The sequence below is a fragment of the Budorcas taxicolor genome, chromosome 14 (genome assembly GCF_023091745.1).
Source record: "Budorcas taxicolor isolate Tak-1 chromosome 14, Takin1.1, whole genome shotgun sequence".
NCBI lineage: Eukaryota > Metazoa > Chordata > Mammalia > Artiodactyla > Bovidae > Budorcas > Budorcas taxicolor.
Window position 1 is genome coordinate 20,805,469 of NC_068923.1, and position 16,232 is coordinate 20,821,700.

Consider the following 16,232-nt stretch of genomic DNA (forward strand, 5'->3'; position numbering starts at 1 on the left):
ACTATCTGTTCTATTTCCCCAATACAGTGGCTTTACCACCGCTGTGGTTCATCTAAGGATTCTTTCCTAGAAGAGGGAGACTGTATATAGAGTTGAAAGGACTGATGGCAGCTGCAGTCTCGCCCCTCTGGGAGTACTGCTAGTGTCTCTGTGTGTCCTCGTCGTGTGGTGGGAATGGCCCACGCCCTTCCACGCACGCTGACTCTGCGGGGTGACGGCAGTCGCGATGGATTCGTGGCTTGGGAAGGCCCATGTCGGGAAACCACCTGCCTTTTCGTGGGCGGTCAGATTTGATGTAGACTGCAGAACTGAGGCATCAGCGTCCCTTGTGCTTGCTGACCCTTGGATGATCTAATTCTAGATTCTCTGTTAGTGGTAGAAGCGATGCCTGCCATCCAGGTAGATGTCTACCTTTTATCTTCTGGTTCCCAGTTCTTCTGATTGGTATATAAATGGGGACGCCTCACTGACTCCTTTCTCTGTTTCTCCCTCTTCTCATGCCCCTTCCCATGAGAGCCAGTTTTCACCTGCATGTTTTGACTGGTGAGGTCTGGCTCCTACCTAAAGAACTTTGTGGCACGATTTATTTGATCCTGGGGCTCTGCCAACTTGAATTACATCAAGCGTCTAATTACACACACAGGTAGCCTCTTCAAATATTTGCCCACTTCACATTCGTTGTGGAGTGCCTGCCTCCGAGCTGGGCGGTGACCTTCAGCATATAGATCCAGACGGTTCGCTCGGGGGCTTGACTGCGGGTTACCCTCCCGGTCACGTCATGCCAGCTGCTGTCCTTGCTGAGCCTGCCTTAGTTCTCCCTCAGCCATTTCAATCTTTGTCTTTGTCTCAAATTCAACTTCCCTCAGTGATTTCCGCTCCTGGTATGATGTCTGAGGCTGATAATCACGAGTGGTTCCTTTCACGGCTCTTTTACTACTTGCTGAGCCCTCCTGTTCCATGGCAGTGACTGAAAATTCCCTCTCTTTGTGAAATTTTAGAAGTAAAAGTAAGTTCCATTATATATCCATGATCATATGGGAAATAGTCTGAAAAAACAGAATAAAGCTTTTCTCTACTCCATCCTGACACTCTTTTTCACATAAGACGTTGTTAGCTGACCTGAAGGTATCTGTCATTGAACCCTGATTCTTTTACACTTTTCCCTAAGACCCGATTTCCCCTGTGCCTCAGAAGCTGCAGCTCGGTTGGTGCAGTTTGCAGAATCCCACTTTATTTGAGTGTTAATACTCTTGTGTTTGAGGCTTCCCTGGTGGCTCAGTGGTAAAGAACCCTCCTGATGATGCAGGAGATGCCGGTATGATCCCTGGGTCGGGAAGATCCCTTGGAGAAGAAAACGGTGACCCACTCCTATATTCTTGCCTTCTTGCCTGGGAAATCCCACGGACAGAGGAGCGTGGTGAGCTACGGTCTTTGGGTTGGGTCACGATGAGTCGAACATGACTTAGCAACTTAACAACAACCCAACTCTCGTGTTTATTACTGTTTTCTCTGGTGCCCATTTCCTGATCCACGCCCTTGGCCAGGGTAGCTGGGTTTTAGCTGCCTCCTCCCGTCCCTGCAGCGTCCCCTTGCTGGCTGAGATCTCTGGGTCTGCTGCAGGTCTGGAGCAAAGGCAGGGCTCTGATGGGAGGAACCAGAGCTGCAATCCCCATCCGAAGGGGGTCTGTTACAGCCTCAGGCTCAGCCCAGGGGAGTGCAGCTGCAGGCTAGTTCTTGCTCGTCACTCCCACTCGGGCGGAAACGCCCATCTTAGCCCAGGAGCTCCCCCTGCCTCCTGTCCATCTAGTAAATGCAGCTCTCCACTCCTGCTCCTGGGAGTCTGTCTTCCCTCCTCGGCCTCTCTCACCCCGACATCTGATCCACATCAGCAAGTCCTTCCCTGCTGTGGGCACTCCCTTCATAAGGTACCTTGAATAGTTCCTCTGTCCCTAGGGTGCTGCCCCCATCAAGCCCTGACTACGCAGAATGTTGTCCCAGGGCCAGCAGCATCAGCATCAGGGAGCTTGTTAGAAACGCAGACTGTCTGGGCCCCCTCAGACCTGTGGAATCAGACTCCGCATTGCACCGTCGTCCCCTCCCCGGGCAGCTCATGAGTGTCCAGGAGCCCAGGGAGCTCCAACCTCAGCTGTCAGCCTCCCTCCCTGGTCACAGACCTGGCTCTTCACCAGGCTGCGTACTTTCTCTCCTGCAGCTCTAAATTCAAGTTTTCAGACAGAGTGATCTTTTCAAAACGTGAATCAGAGCCTGGCATCCCTGGGGGATCAGACTCCGGACGCCAAGCTGGGTGGGCTGGGGTGCCCGAGCTGGGGCAGCCTGTGATTTCCAGTTGCTATGGATGCCTTGCCCAGGGAGCCTCAGGCCCTGAAGATGGAGCCCCTCCCTGGATGAGCAGTGCACAGGGGGACTCCTGAGAAGCCCATTTTAGGGGTCACCCCAGGCCAGGTCACAGTGGGTGGAGAAGGACGCAGCCAGTAGTGCAGTAAGCAGCTGAAAGGGAGCCGATTGGCTGCACTTGACCCTGTAGCGTTCCCTCAATAGTGTGTGGCCTGGGGCAAAGCCCTTCTCCTCTCGGAAATTCTGTTGTTTCATCTGTAAACTGGGAAAATAATAGAACCTACCCTGTGGGGCTGATGTGCGGGTTATGCATAATTATGCAAATGAAGCAGCTGGCGGGGTGCCTGGCTCTGGTTGAGTCTAATCTTAGCTCCTGTCATAGGAGTGACATAGCTCCTCAACTCCAGTCTGAGCGCGTAGAAGTCAGCCATAACTGTTTTTGCTTCTGGAAGCTTCTGTGAAGCAGGCAGTTTCAGATGCAGCCGTCCAGGCCCCGCGCTCAGCAGTACAAGTCCCAGCGTGGGTGAAGTGCCTCCTGCTGTGTAGGAGAGTCTGTTACCTGGTCCAGGTAGATGGTTGCATCATGTTCATGGCTGGAGACAATGTGACCCCGTCTGTCCCACGGGCTGTGGTTGTGACATTCGGGGTCACCCCCCTGGAGAGTGGAGAAGGGAATGGCAACCCACTCCAGTATTCTTGCCTGGAGAATCCCATGGATAGAGGAGCCTGGGCGGCTACAGTCCATGGGGTCACAGGGAGTGAGACACAGTTGAGCGATGAACACTCACATATCCCTGGAGAGGGCCCCGAAGGAGGCGGATATGGAAAAGCTGGTGTCAAGCAGCATCATGGGACCTCCTGCCCAAAGTAGCAGGGAGTTGGATGGGAGGCTCTGAGCCAGAAGGGACACAGGGCAGGAGAGACCCCAGGTGGGCGATCTCCCTGCTCAGAGAGAGAAGTACAGGAAGGAAAGGAGTTGTGGCTGGACGAGCAGGAGGCAGTGTCCACGTGGGGTTCCTACCCAGGGCCTGGGGCTGCTCATGTCTGCGCACGTGGTGGGCACCAACCGCGGAGTTGCACTGGCCTCACAGTCCCTGACTCTGTTCTTAGACCTACTTTGTTCCCAACGAACCTATCTGTGTGAGTTTGAAGAGTGATTGAAGTGGTTTATGTTTTGTTATGATTAACATTCCTTAAACAGGATACTCTGACAAATCTAGACATCATATTAGACCAGCGGAGGCATCACTTGCTGGCAGAGATTCACCTAGTCAAAGCTATGGTTTTTCCAGAAGTCATGTACGGCTATGAGAGTTGGACCATAAAGAAGGCCAAGTGCCAAACAGTTGATGGCTTTCTAATTGTGGTGCTAGAGGAGACATTTGAGAGTCCCTTGGATTGCAAGATGAAATCAGTTAATCATATTTATTGGAAGGACTGATGCTGAAGCTGAAGCTCCAATACTTTGGCCACCTGATGCTAGGAGCCAACTTACTGGAAAACACCCTGATGCTGGGAAAGATTGAAGACAGGAGGAGAAGAGGGCGACAGAGGATGAGATGGTTGGATGGCATCACCCATACAATGGACCTGAGTTTGAGCAAGCTCCGGGAGATAGCGAAGGACAGGGAAGCCTGGTGTGCTGTAGTCCGTGGTGTCTCAGAGTCGGACACGACTTAGTGACTGAACAACAAGCAGAGCTCGGATGTGCTCCGTGGCTGGGAGTTTAGTGTGTCTCCCTTGGGCAGGGGTGGCGGCTCTGAAGGTTCTGGGGGAACAGGGTGTGCCCTGCCAGCTGCATGTCCTTGTCCCCAGGGTCTCCTGGAGGCTGCCCGTCACCTGTGTAAAAGGACACAGAGAGAAACTTCTAGAGGAAACAGATTGTTGGCTCGCAGGGAGCAGAGTTTCCATCGCTGAGGCGAGAAGCCAGTGCCACCTCGCTGGAGAGGGGCCCTGGGAACGGCAGAGGGAGGGGAGGAGTCCATGGGCCCAGGTCTCCATGGAGCGCCCACCCGTCAGGTCCGGGGGCTGGTGAACATCAGGTGGGCAGAGGTCTTTTGTCCTGAGCCACATGCAGAGGGAAATGCCCCCCAAATACAGTGGAGGGGGCTTCAGTGAGCACGGTGTCGGGACCCCTGCCTGACCCGAGAGTGGTCCACCTTTGGACGGGCTTCCAGGCATGGGGAGGCTTCCAGGAGAAGCACATTCCCCACCACCCCCACCCAGGGCCGGGTGCCTGCCAGCGATGCGGATCCCAGGCATGTGTGGCATTGAGTGGAAATTAACATATGTGTGCTGACAGGTCGCCAAAGGGCAGGATCCTGCACAGCAAGCTTGTCTAAATATCAGAAGATACTCAGAGGCAGTCAAAAGCCACCGCCTGCCCCCTCCTTCCCTGTCGCTGGGAAGATGCTCTGTTTGGGTTCCATTTGAAACATCTCCTGCAGCAAACATTAGGCTCATTCACGTCAGGCCTGCGGGAGGCTCCATGCTGCGTGCACGTTGTCCAGAGGAGGGTGTGCTAATTAAGACCCAGGGGGCGGGACATTGGGGGTCCGTGGGGAGGTGGCAGTGGTGGGGACGCTGCCCTGGAGGGGCTGATCTGCCAGCAATCGTGAGCACCTCACGTTGCATCACTCCCCCCGTGCCAGGCCCTGGGTCCCTGCTGTTTCTTAATTCTCGAGTGAGGCCATGCTGCCCTCCCCACTGTACCACTGTCACAGAAGGATTCTGTTTTCCTGAGCCACCTGGTTTCCTGAGATCACACCAATCTGCACTCAGATGTCTGAGAAACACAATGGGTCCTGGCCACGCACTCCCGCTTTTTGCTGCCCTGGCCCCTGCCTCTAACCCGGCTGCCTGCCTAGTCTGTCTGACCAACATGCAAGCCTTTCCACACTCATCCTGTGATGAGCTTGAGGTCTCGCTTCCCATTTCCGGGTAAAGAGACCCGCCCGTTCCCCTCAGGCCAGCCGCCCCCCCTCCCCCGCCCCCGACCAAGGCCACTCTGTGCAGGGGGCTCCCCAGTGCCCTGGCGTCTCAGCACCGGGGGGCCAGTGTCGCCAGATGGACCCCTCAGCATCTCCGAGAGCAAGGACACGCTAGCGGGGACTGTTTTTATTGGGCTGTCAGTCTTTACAACCCGGACTTTGCACTGTTTATGGGGTGTGTGTTTTCAGAAAAGAGGAGAGTATCTGCTGTCTCCTTGCAGCCAAGAGCAAAATACAGTGGAGAGGAGGGATGATGCCGTTGTCTCACGAATGCGGGCCTGCGTCACAGGCCTCCTCCCTTCCCGGGGGGATTCGTGCTCTTTTTTTAAAGGCTTTAAATTTCCTTTGATCTCTGGAATGGTTTCTCCCTGTCTGTGAATATCTTTTGCTGTCTTTTGATAATTCCACAAATTTCTTGCACATAGTATTCACCTCCTCTTTTTTTTTTTGGTCCCCTAGATGTGTATATATTTTTAGAGTTGGGAATTTATGATGCTTTTTTATAAACCACATTCGTTTATACCTTTTCTTTCCTCTGTAAATTCAGAATCATATTTACCATTTCCCTTTGGTTCCGATTCAGGCAGCGCCATACCTGACCTAGGGTTGTTACCGTAAACATGCTTGCTTATTAACCTTGGAAAATGGGTCTGCAGTCTCCTGTTGAGAATGGTGGAGGAAGCTCTTGCTTGGCTATAATTTAAGCAGTGAGTGAAACCCTAATTGCTGCAAAAAATAAGGCACCTTCCCTAAAGCTTCAACACACCCAGGGGAACATTTCACCTAAAGGAACTGACCGCAAGGTTCTTTTTCATTATTGTTTTCCGGTTTGTCGTGTTTGGATTTTTGTCTGCAGCCCTCTAATTCTCACTGTATCCTGGAGTCTGAGAATTTCTGCAGTGCAAGGGACCTTAGAGGATGTTTGCATTCTTTCGATTCCTGGAAACCGTCTGGTGTTCGAGACCGGGGTCATCTCCTGCAGGAAACCACTGCTGACCACCACCTGCTCCCCACCCACCCAGCTCCGCCCCACCCTAAGGGTCCAGGAGAAGTGTCCTCTCCAGCCCCTCCACTGAACTGGCGACCTTTTTGTGTCTAGACCGTGAGGGACCCACGGTTCTGTCTCCAGCCTCTAGCAGAGTGTCTGACAATTAACTCTCAGCGAGACCGTTTGAAATACAGAGGGCTGCCTGTATGACAGACGAGAGCCAGGCACTTGTCCAATGGCTTATTCAGTAAATGGTTCAGTATTCAGAGGTGTCCAGACGGAGCTCACTGTTCTGTCTTGCAGAGCAGGTGCTAATGTAACACGCCCCTGTTCCAACCAAGTCCGCACCTTTGCTGCCCTGCAGCCCATTGCAGGCACCCGCCCTTCAGATCTGCTCCTGATTTTAAAGCTTGTTTTCATCCCTTTTCTGGTTTCTCAGTCACCCTGGGCCTGGGTAACCTTTGTCCGCCCGCCCACTGGCCACTATCATCAAGCGAAGCTCCGAGGGGCCTGAGTGCACGTGGAGACCCCAGCGAGCAGCATTTTATGCTGCAAGGTCCCTTCAGAACCAGACCTCGTCTTCCTGAGGAAATCAGCCTCTACCTGGTAGATGCATCCGCCTCCTGCAGGGTCTGCTGCATTCACTCTGCACAGTGACTCCCATTCCTGCTGCTGAAGGGACACGTGGCCCTGGGACCTCTTTCATCTTCTTGGGGCGCAGGCTGAAGGGACACGTGGCCCTGGGACCTCTTTCATCTTCTCGGGGCGCAGGCTGAAGGGACACGTGGCCCTGGGACCTCTTTCATCTTCTCGGGGCGCAGGCTGAAGGGACACGTGGCCCTGGGACCTCTTTCATCTTCTCGGGGCGCAGGCTGGAGGGACACGTGGCCCAGGGACCTCTTTCATCTTCTCGGGGCGCAGGCTGAAGGGACACGTGGCCCTGGGACCTCTTTCATCTTCTCGGGGCGCAGGCTGAAGGGACACGTGGCCCTGGGACCTCTTTCATCTTCTCGGGGCGCAGGCTGAAGGGACACGTGGCCCTGGGACCTCTTTCATCTTCTCGGGGCGCAGGCTGGAGGGACACGTGGCCCAGGGACCTCTTTCATCTTCTCGGGGCGCAGGCTGAAGGGACACGTGGCCTTGGGACCTCTTCCCTTGTCGTCTTCTCGGGGTGCAGGCTGAAGGGACACGTGGCCTTGGGACCTCTTTCATCTTCTCGGGGCGCAGGCTGAAGGGACACGTGGCCATGGGACCTCTTTCATCTTCTCGGGGCACAGGCTGAAGGGACATGTGGCCTTGGGACCTATTTCGTCTTCTCGGGGTGCAGGCTGAAGGGACACGTGGCCTTGGGACCTCTTCCCTTGTCGTCTTCTCGGGGTGCAGGCTGAAGGGACACGTGGCCTTGGGACCTCTTTCATCTTCTCGGGGTGCAGGCTGAAGGGACACGTGGCCATGGGACCTCTTTCATTGCCTCGGGGTGCAGGCTGAAGGGACACGTGGCCTTGGGACCTCTTTCATCTTCTCGGGGTGCAGGCTGAAGGGACACGTGGCCTTGGGACCTCTTCCCTTGTCGTCTTCTCGGGGTGCAGGCTGAAGGGACACGTGGCCTTGGGACCTCTTTCATCTTCTCAGGGTGCAGGCTGAAGGGACACGTGGCCATGGGACCTCTTTCATTGCCTCGGGGCGGAGGCTGAAGGGACACGTGGCCTTGGGACCTCTTTCATCTTCTCGGGGTGCAGGCTGAAGGGACACGTGACCTTGGGACCTCTTCCCTTGTCGTCTTCTCTTGGGGTGCAGGCCAAGTGCCTGATGGAGTGCTCTTGAGAGGTCAGCTTTTCCACAGCTGTCCAGGTGCCCGCCCTGTGCCCAGCCCAGCGCTGATGACTGTCCTGCACATCAGAGGGAGAATGTTTTCTCAGCCAAGACACCTTGTGGCATTTGAAAGAAGCAATTCTGCATGTTCCTTTTTCCTCTCTTAATTTTTGCTTCATTTCCCCCCAATTATTAAAGGACTATGTTATTTGAAAAGAAAAAAATTAGGTAACAGAACAAAGACAAGAAGGGCCCTTGGTTGCAAAGCACGTAAACGACCGTGGAGAATGCAGATCCCCCTCGAATGCAGTCGTGGGGCCAGATGCTGACTGTTCATGAGGCCCTGGCCAGCAGCTTCCTCATGCCAGGCCACATCGTAGGTGCTGGAATCAAGTAGCCAAAACACGGCCCAGGTCCCTGCCTTCTCAAAGCTCCTGATGAAGAATAGATAGATGAGCAGGTGACGTGGTCTCTAGGGGCGACAGTGCAGTGAAGGAACAAGGGCAGGTGAGGTGGGGGTGTGTCTGAGGCCACTGCTTCTGCTGGGGGTGGGAGTTGTCTGGGAAGCTCTGTTGGACACGGTAACACTGAGGCAGGAGCTCGAATGACAGAGGGGCTCCAAGCAGGGCAATCACATTTCGGGGAGGGCCCAGGTGGCTGGCAGGGTACGGGGCTCAGGGTGGTGGCTCCGGGCACACAGGCTCCGGCTGGGCAGGGACACCCATGGGGACACACAGTATGGCACACGGGGTTGTGTGCTGCCCTCTTTTCATTTACTTGCTCAAAAGCCCTTTGTCACTTATGGCTGAGTTTGTAGGGCGGGTGCGGGGTGCTAAGCATCTGGGTCTTAGAGACAGAACCCCCTCCATATCTTTGGGAGGCAGGGCAGAGGTGTGGACTGGGGCACAGGCCAACCCCATTCATTTCCCAGATGCCCCTTAGCTGCTGTATCTCTGTGGAGAGGGTGGGGTCTTGGCGGAAAACTCCAGGAGAGAAGAGCCCTGCAGAGCCCTGTGCTCTGTTTGTGATCTGCTGTAGACAGCGCTAGTGGTAAGGACCCCGCCTGCCAGTGCAGGAGACATAAGAGACCCTGGTTCAATCTCTGGGTCAGGAAGACCCGCTGGAGGAGGGCGTGGCAAGCCACTCCAGTATTCTTGCCTGGAGAATCCCATGGACAGAGGAGCCTGGTGGGCTACAGTCCATAGGGTTGCAAAGAGTCGGACACAACGGAAGCGACTTAGCATACGCACGCACAGGGAAGAAAACTAGATTCTGAAACAGTCAAGGTGGGCAGAGCTGCAGAACTCAGAGCCTGATTTAGTGAATAATTTGCACAGTCCTGTGGGTTAAGGTTTTCCATTAAGCTCTCTGTGCTGCTAATAATTTAGCTGGAAGATGTGTTAGATACAGCACTTGGGGAAAATGGAGTACCCATCTCGGGGGATAATGACACTGTGAAGGCAGATTATTTCTACCGTGGAGAACAATTGTAAGTCTGTGCTAATAGATTAAACTGCTAGAGCGATCGTTCTGAACAAAGAAAATGGTCGAGAGCTATACAGTCAGCCCTAAACTGATTAGGACGGGTAGAGAGTCATAATTTAACCCTACTGATCTATGACACATCATTTCCTTAGTCGCTGCCACACAGCACCAGCCAGGGAAGGTCCCCGGACTTGAGGTCACCTGGATTAACATCCAGATCTGAGCTACCTTCCAGCCCACTGACCTTAGATGAGTCACTGGGCGCTAGAGGTTTCCCTGAGATGCCCAGGCCACAAGACGCCATGTGCAGGTTATGGGCCTGGGGTGAGGAGAGTGTCCGCTGGCTGCCGCGGGGGCACAGAAGGAAGTCTATGGTTTGCAGAAACATAAAACATAGAAGCAGAGTGTGAGTCCTGTCAGGGGTGGCGTGCCTGAGGGTGGGGGAGGAGCCAGCACCCCCTCTGTGATGTAGCCCTCCATGCCCCCCAGGTCCCGTTTTCACGGCCTCACAAGAAGCTGGGCATTTGCACACGCAAGCTCATGAGAACGTGAACTTGGGCCAGTACCAGGCGGCGACTGAACCCTGGGCATCATAGTTACGCTTTGAACGCCCCTCCCGTGACACCTGTGCCGGCCAGGAGGGTCACCCTTCACAGGATTTCTGCGGCTGCACGTTCACCTTCGTCTCCATCACTCTTCCTGGTGAAGTAAGCCCAGAGGATCGCATTTGGAAAGTTCATTTTGCTCTCAGAATTGGCAGTGCGGGAACCGAACTGGTGATCCTATCTGGAAGTTGGGGACCTGCCCAGTGAGTTTGGTGACTGGCAGGGCTGTGAGCACACACCTTGCTCTTTGTTGCCTCCCCTCCGCCCGCCATGCCTTCTCCTACTGTCTGCAGACACCACTGCCTTCCACGAAGTGGCCCCAGCCCTCATGGGACAGAGCTATTTTCCCTTGTTTCGAGCCCGGAGGCCTCCTCTGGGTCTCTGCCCTTCTTCCTGCACCTGGGTCATCCTGGGCCGGCTCCTGGGACCCCGCCCTGCCACCCGCACTGCAGGCTCTGCTCATCTGAGGCTGGGCCCGGAGGGACACTGTCTGGGCAGCGGTGTCAGCCCTGATCAGCACTCGGGTGTTAGAGCTGTTCAGGACAGTGAAGTCCGCTGTTGGTGACTTCGTCCTTGTTCTGGGCTTCACCTCCGATGGCAGTCGCTGTATATGAATCGTGCTGTCATGCCAGGAGTGCGTCTCAAAGCTCATGTATTGGTGGATCTCGCCTGTTTTATCACCATTGTTGGCATCTGTTTACCTGAAGTCGATGGGCTTGATTTGCCCGCGTGAGGTCCTGGGACCTCACGGTAAATCCCGCGTGCCCCTCAACTCCTTACTTTCATGTGGGATTGACCGACAGTTCAGAGAAAAGCATTTGTCCAGCATTCCTTCCTCCCTTTCCCACCCTTCTGTCAGGTTCCCTCTTTCAAAGTGAAGTAAATCAGTATTTACTTCTAAAGTCTTGGTTCACAGTACATTTTCCCATTTCATGAAACTGAAACAAACAGTGAAAGAAGGAGGGATGAAAGGTCTCCATCTACTCTAGAAAGACAGCTCGGGCTAAATGTGCTAATACTTCCCACTCAGGACATCTCTCTAGCTTATGGAAAGTTCTGTGCAAGTTGGAGGTTCCTTCCTGTCAGTAGCTGTGTGGTGCCCACCCCAGATGGGCCTCCTCCTGAATTAAACCTGACCACACTCCCGCCAACACAGCCCTACCTGCTAGCAGGGAATGGCTCAGGCCCAGGGCTGAGGGAGGCCCCTGGAAGCCCGAACCTGGCTCCCAGAGATGGTGTGGGTCGTGTTTACAGAGGGCTGGACAGGGAGGAAAGTGTAACCCAGGCTTCAGCCAGTGGGGAGTCAGAAAGTATTTCATGAGTGGGAGTTCACAGAGGCCGCCTGAGCAAGCCTGCTGCTCCTGGTCTCTCCTGGGGGTCCTGCGAGTCCTTGCTCCTTCTGTCCCCACTCTGCCTGGAGCCCACCCCCGTGCCTCCCCTGGAGGCTGCCCTGGCGCTCTGTCAGAGCACCGCCCTGTCTTGTGTCTGCCTCCCTAGACTGGTTCTCCCCCATGTGCTCCCTGAGCATCCATCATTCACCTGCACCCTTCCACAGATACTGGGTGCTTGCTCCGGGCCCACACCTGCCCCGCCCGCCTGTATCTGGGGAGAGCTGTGCCATGGCAGTGACAGCCTGGCCCTCAGAGAGCGCAGTCCACTGGGACCGTGATGAAACGAGGACGGTCTTGCTGAATGAATGAATGAATGAGTAACTGAGATGCCGCAGTACCGTAGGGAAACGTTGTTAGTACTTGAGTGAGGGCCTGGAAGGCGTGGTGATGTTATTAAGCACCCACTCTGCTTACAAAAGCTTCTTCAGTTCTCCGAGCCATTCTCTGAAGTGGGCATTCTCATCTCTGTTTCACAGATGAGACATCGGAGGGTCATGGGGGAAAGTGGCCTTTCCAGGCTCACAGCCCGCAGCGAGGGAGGTGCTATTTGCGCCCCACCAAGTGCAGGACAGAGAGGTTCTTCCTGCCTCGCCTTCACACCCTGCTGGGCAAGGCCAGTCTCCCTGACATCTGTTCTGTGTCCAATGCAGTCATTCCCCAGCTCAGCAAGTCCAGGCCCTTCACTTTCCTCCTCGGCTGGTTTTCTATCAGTCATTTTTACACCTCTTAGGGTCTCAACACTTTCTAATTCTTGCCTATGTTATCTGTATTATTTCTCTTCTCAAGATCAAAAGCAGTTGTAAAACAAACCAGAACAGAGTCAGGGCATTAGCACCAGCTGGAGTTTGGCCTTATCTGGAATCGGCCTGCTCCGTAGCCAGTCGCTGGGATTCCTCTGGTCCCAGCTGGACTGGAAGCGGGGCCCGCCTTATGACCTCTCTCTCACCCTCCTGCAGGTCACGGACGAGGAGCCCAGCTCCAACCACACGGTCATGATCCAGGAGACCCTCCAGCAGGCCTCCGTCGAGCTGGCCGAGCAGCATCACCTGGTGGTGTCGTCTGATGACGTGGAGGGCATCGAGACGGTCACCGTCTACACTCAGGGTGGGGAGACCTCGGAGTTCATCGTCTACGTGCAGGAGGCTGTGCAGCCCGTGGAGGAGCAGGCCTCAGGGCCACCGGCCCCTGAGCTCTAGAGGACCTGGGGCGTGCCACAGAGCCATGAGGCAGGGCTGCCTGCCCTGCCGGGCGCCCGGGAAGGCCCCAGCCCAGTGCTCCGCGTGCGCTTGCATCTGCCCTCCCGGCTCCAGTGGCCATGTGGGGCCCTCCTGGCCCTCCTCTGGGTGGATAAGGCCATCGGTTGGCATCACCAGCAATACGGGAGCCCCCCCTCCCCTCTCCGCAGCACAGACACACACACACACCCTCCCCCACTTCATCCGCTTCCAGGAGGACTTTCGCATCAACTCCCCCAAACAGGGCCCTCCCCAGGCAGCCCCTTTGCATCAAGATTCAAACAGAGACCACCCCTCCCCTCCCCAGTCCTCATCAGCACCTTCTCTGAATCATGGCCCCAACCCCGGGCCCCCTGACCCCGTGTAGGTGCCCTGTCTATCTGGGACTGCCCTGCAGCCCGGTGACCGAGAGACAGCCGCCAGAGGAGGTGACCTTAGCATTTCTGAATCACTTAGCAGAGAAAAGAGGGGAGGGATGGGCCTGCAGAGTCCCGCCCTCCTGGAGCCTCCAAGGCGCTTACTATCATGTGACGTGAGCGTGATTTGTTGACCCTCCCAGTCCCATCCCAGGTGGAGGGGTCTCAGCTTCCTCTCTTAGAATTCTTTTGCTTTTCCAATAAATGCACTTTTTGCTGTTTGCCTGCTGCTCTAAGGAGGTGGGATGGATAGAATCAAAGCATTTCTGTACCTGAGTCCTTCTCCTCCTTTAGGTTGGTGGGTTTATGTGCCCCCCCGCCACGTCCCACCCCCTCTGAGACCCCGGGCCCCAGAACTTGACAGTGACTGTCGTTCTCCTTCTAAAGCATGAGCCTTGTTTCGGGGTCACTATGAGAGGCCAGTGGTCTTCCCTTCCACTTCCTGGCACTTCACTTTGGTTTGCTGCAGCCTAGAGGAGGCAGCGGCCACTCCCCACTTCAGGAGGGGTGGTAAACCCACCATCAAGCCTTCCCAACGCTCCTAAGTCTGACCTTTTCGTCCAGGGGCTCTTGGTAAACCCCACACTTTCTGCGCCTCTGCTGTGTGACAGCTTTGTGGGGGTGTCAAGGCAAGTACCGCCACCCCCAGTCTAGCCCTGGGGTCTCCTGATGGCGTCACTCACTGTCCGGCTCACTGAGGTCAAGATTTTTTTTTTTTTAATCAAATGAAGTTTTATTTAATTTATAGTGATTCTAACCAATTATTTGAATAAACCATCCTTTTGAGGTGTAAAATGCCAAACTGTTGCTTCATGGTTTTAGACTTTCACATTTCTAGACTAAACAATGAAATAATGAAAATACATGACATAGGATGACTCAACTGTTCATATGAAACAAAGTCCTTGATGCTATTTGGGTACTAAAAACAGCCAAAAGTTTTGGTTCGGTAACAAAGAAAAAAGCTTGAGAATCGTTTTTAATCCTACAATGGCTGGTTCTCTTTTGTGGCCAAGGCAGACATTATTGACCCATTTTCAGTGAAGAATGGGGCCTCCCTGGGGGATCAGTGGTAAAGAATCCACCTACAAATGCAGGATATGAAGGTTTGATCCCTGGATCGGGAAGATCCCCTGAAGAAAGAAATGGCAACCCACTCCAGTATTCTTGCCCGGAAAATCCCACAGTCCGTGGGATCTAGAGTTGGACAGGGCTTACCGAATAAACACTACTACAGAATGAACTTTGGGTTATTCTCTAGTAAGGATGAGGAGTTTTTTACCAATCTTGGTAAAAGTGAATGGTACAGCCAAATGATGGATTTTTTTCCCTCAATATTTAGAAGTCTGTGTTTTTGTTTGTTTCTTGCTGTGTGATTGACCTGCAACACTGTTAATTCTAGGTACATGGCATAGTCATTGGGTATTTTTATACATTACAAAGTGATCACCACAGTTAGTCTAGTATGCTAGATGCATCATACAGGTGACGGTAAGACTCAGAGGTAGTGAGATTCACCGGGAGAATGTACATGAGGTGCTTGGCACAGCATCGGGCAGAGAGGGACAGCTCTGCCCCCTTGAGAGATGCCCAGTAAGGAGGCTGTCACCTCCCAGTGTGGCCGTGGACGTGCAGCAGCATTAGTTGCTCTGAGTTTTTTTGTTTTTTTTTTTTTAATTATTTTATCTGGAGATTTCCCGCTATCTTAGATTGTTGACCCCATGGACGATACAGTCCAAGGAATTCTCCAAGCCAGAATACCCAAGTGGGTCGCCTTTCCTGTCTCCAGGGGATTTTCCCAACCCAGGGATCGAACCCAGGTCTCTCGCATTGCAGGCGGATTCTTTACCAGCTGAACCACCAGGGAAGCCCGAGTTTTGAGTTGTCTGAGGAGATGGTGACTTATTTTATAACTGTATCTACAGGGCCAATTTAGCAAATTAATTTTTCTTGTAGTAAGTATTTAAAATACATTGTCTGTTGTCACTGATGACATTTCCTGTATCCTTTGGTTCCATCTTTCAAGGCTGTAAAGACTTTGATTCCAACTCCATCACCCCACCTCACCCCTTTTAAAATTTCAAAATGAACTGTCCATCTCACCCATAGATGAAGTCCAGGTCCACGTCCATCTTCCCCCAGTGGTAACAGTTTTCGGTCGTAGCAGGTCTTTGGGAATCAATTAAGTGGACTATTAATTTGGAAGAGGAAAAAACAAAAAACAAAAGCAGAAACATGTTCTGGAGGGAGGACTTAATTTACCGTGCATCACAAAATTTTCTAAGTAAATTATTTTCCAGTCAACTTGGCCCTTCTCTTAGCCGTGACGGGGACACGTTTGGGTTTGATTTTAAAAATTCTAGTTTATCACTACTGTCACTATTAATGCTGCAATTTAAGGCTTCGGTGGTTTGTGGTGGATAACAGTTGTTACACTTCCTGCAGGCTAAGAAGGCAGTGACGGCTTGGTGTACTAAACTATCACGAAACAGACAAAGGAAGGCAGGTCGGTGTCGACAGAATGCAGTTCAGGTCAGAGTCGTCTGCGGAGTTTTCACACCTCTCCCCTCCTTAGTCCTTCCACGTTGCACCTCTTTTAGGGCCACGCACCCCAGAACCAGACCAGTGGGTGATGGGGAGCAGCCCCGCCCTCGGGGGGCGCCCCTCGGGTGATGGTACAGGAGGAAGTGATGAGGGAACCACCAGCGGCAGAACTACCTGTGGTGAGTCCTTAGGTCACACACATCCCTCCCAGGTACCTCGAAGGAAATGAGCCTTGAAAGAAGCTTCTGCCGGGCCTGGAGGGCGGGATGCTCACCATGCCTCCTTGGTCACAACAGATTGACTGTAATCATCAGTAGACTCGGCCCAGGATGGGGAGTCTCTGCAAACCTATCACCTGGCACCCTGTGAAGTGTGCATACACCTTTAAACCTTTGCTATGTCTGAGGTCAG

The 16,232-nt window shown here is 53.7% G+C and overlaps 1 protein-coding gene across 2 annotated transcripts in view; it reads left to right on the forward strand.

The window, feature by feature from the left end:
- ZFAT (zinc finger and AT-hook domain containing) overlaps positions 1 to 14,029 on the forward strand; it is a 158,251-nt gene extending 144,222 nt beyond the window's left edge. For both annotated transcript variants that reach the window (XM_052651527.1, XM_052651528.1), the window contains exon 16: positions 12,583 to 14,029. In XM_052651527.1, the coding sequence (XP_052507487.1) occupies positions 12,583 to 12,822 (240 nt within the window). In that variant the 3' untranslated portion in view covers positions 12,823 to 14,029. The remainder of the gene's footprint in view (positions 1 to 12,582) is intronic.
- Positions 14,030 to 16,232: the final 2,203 nt, after the last annotated feature.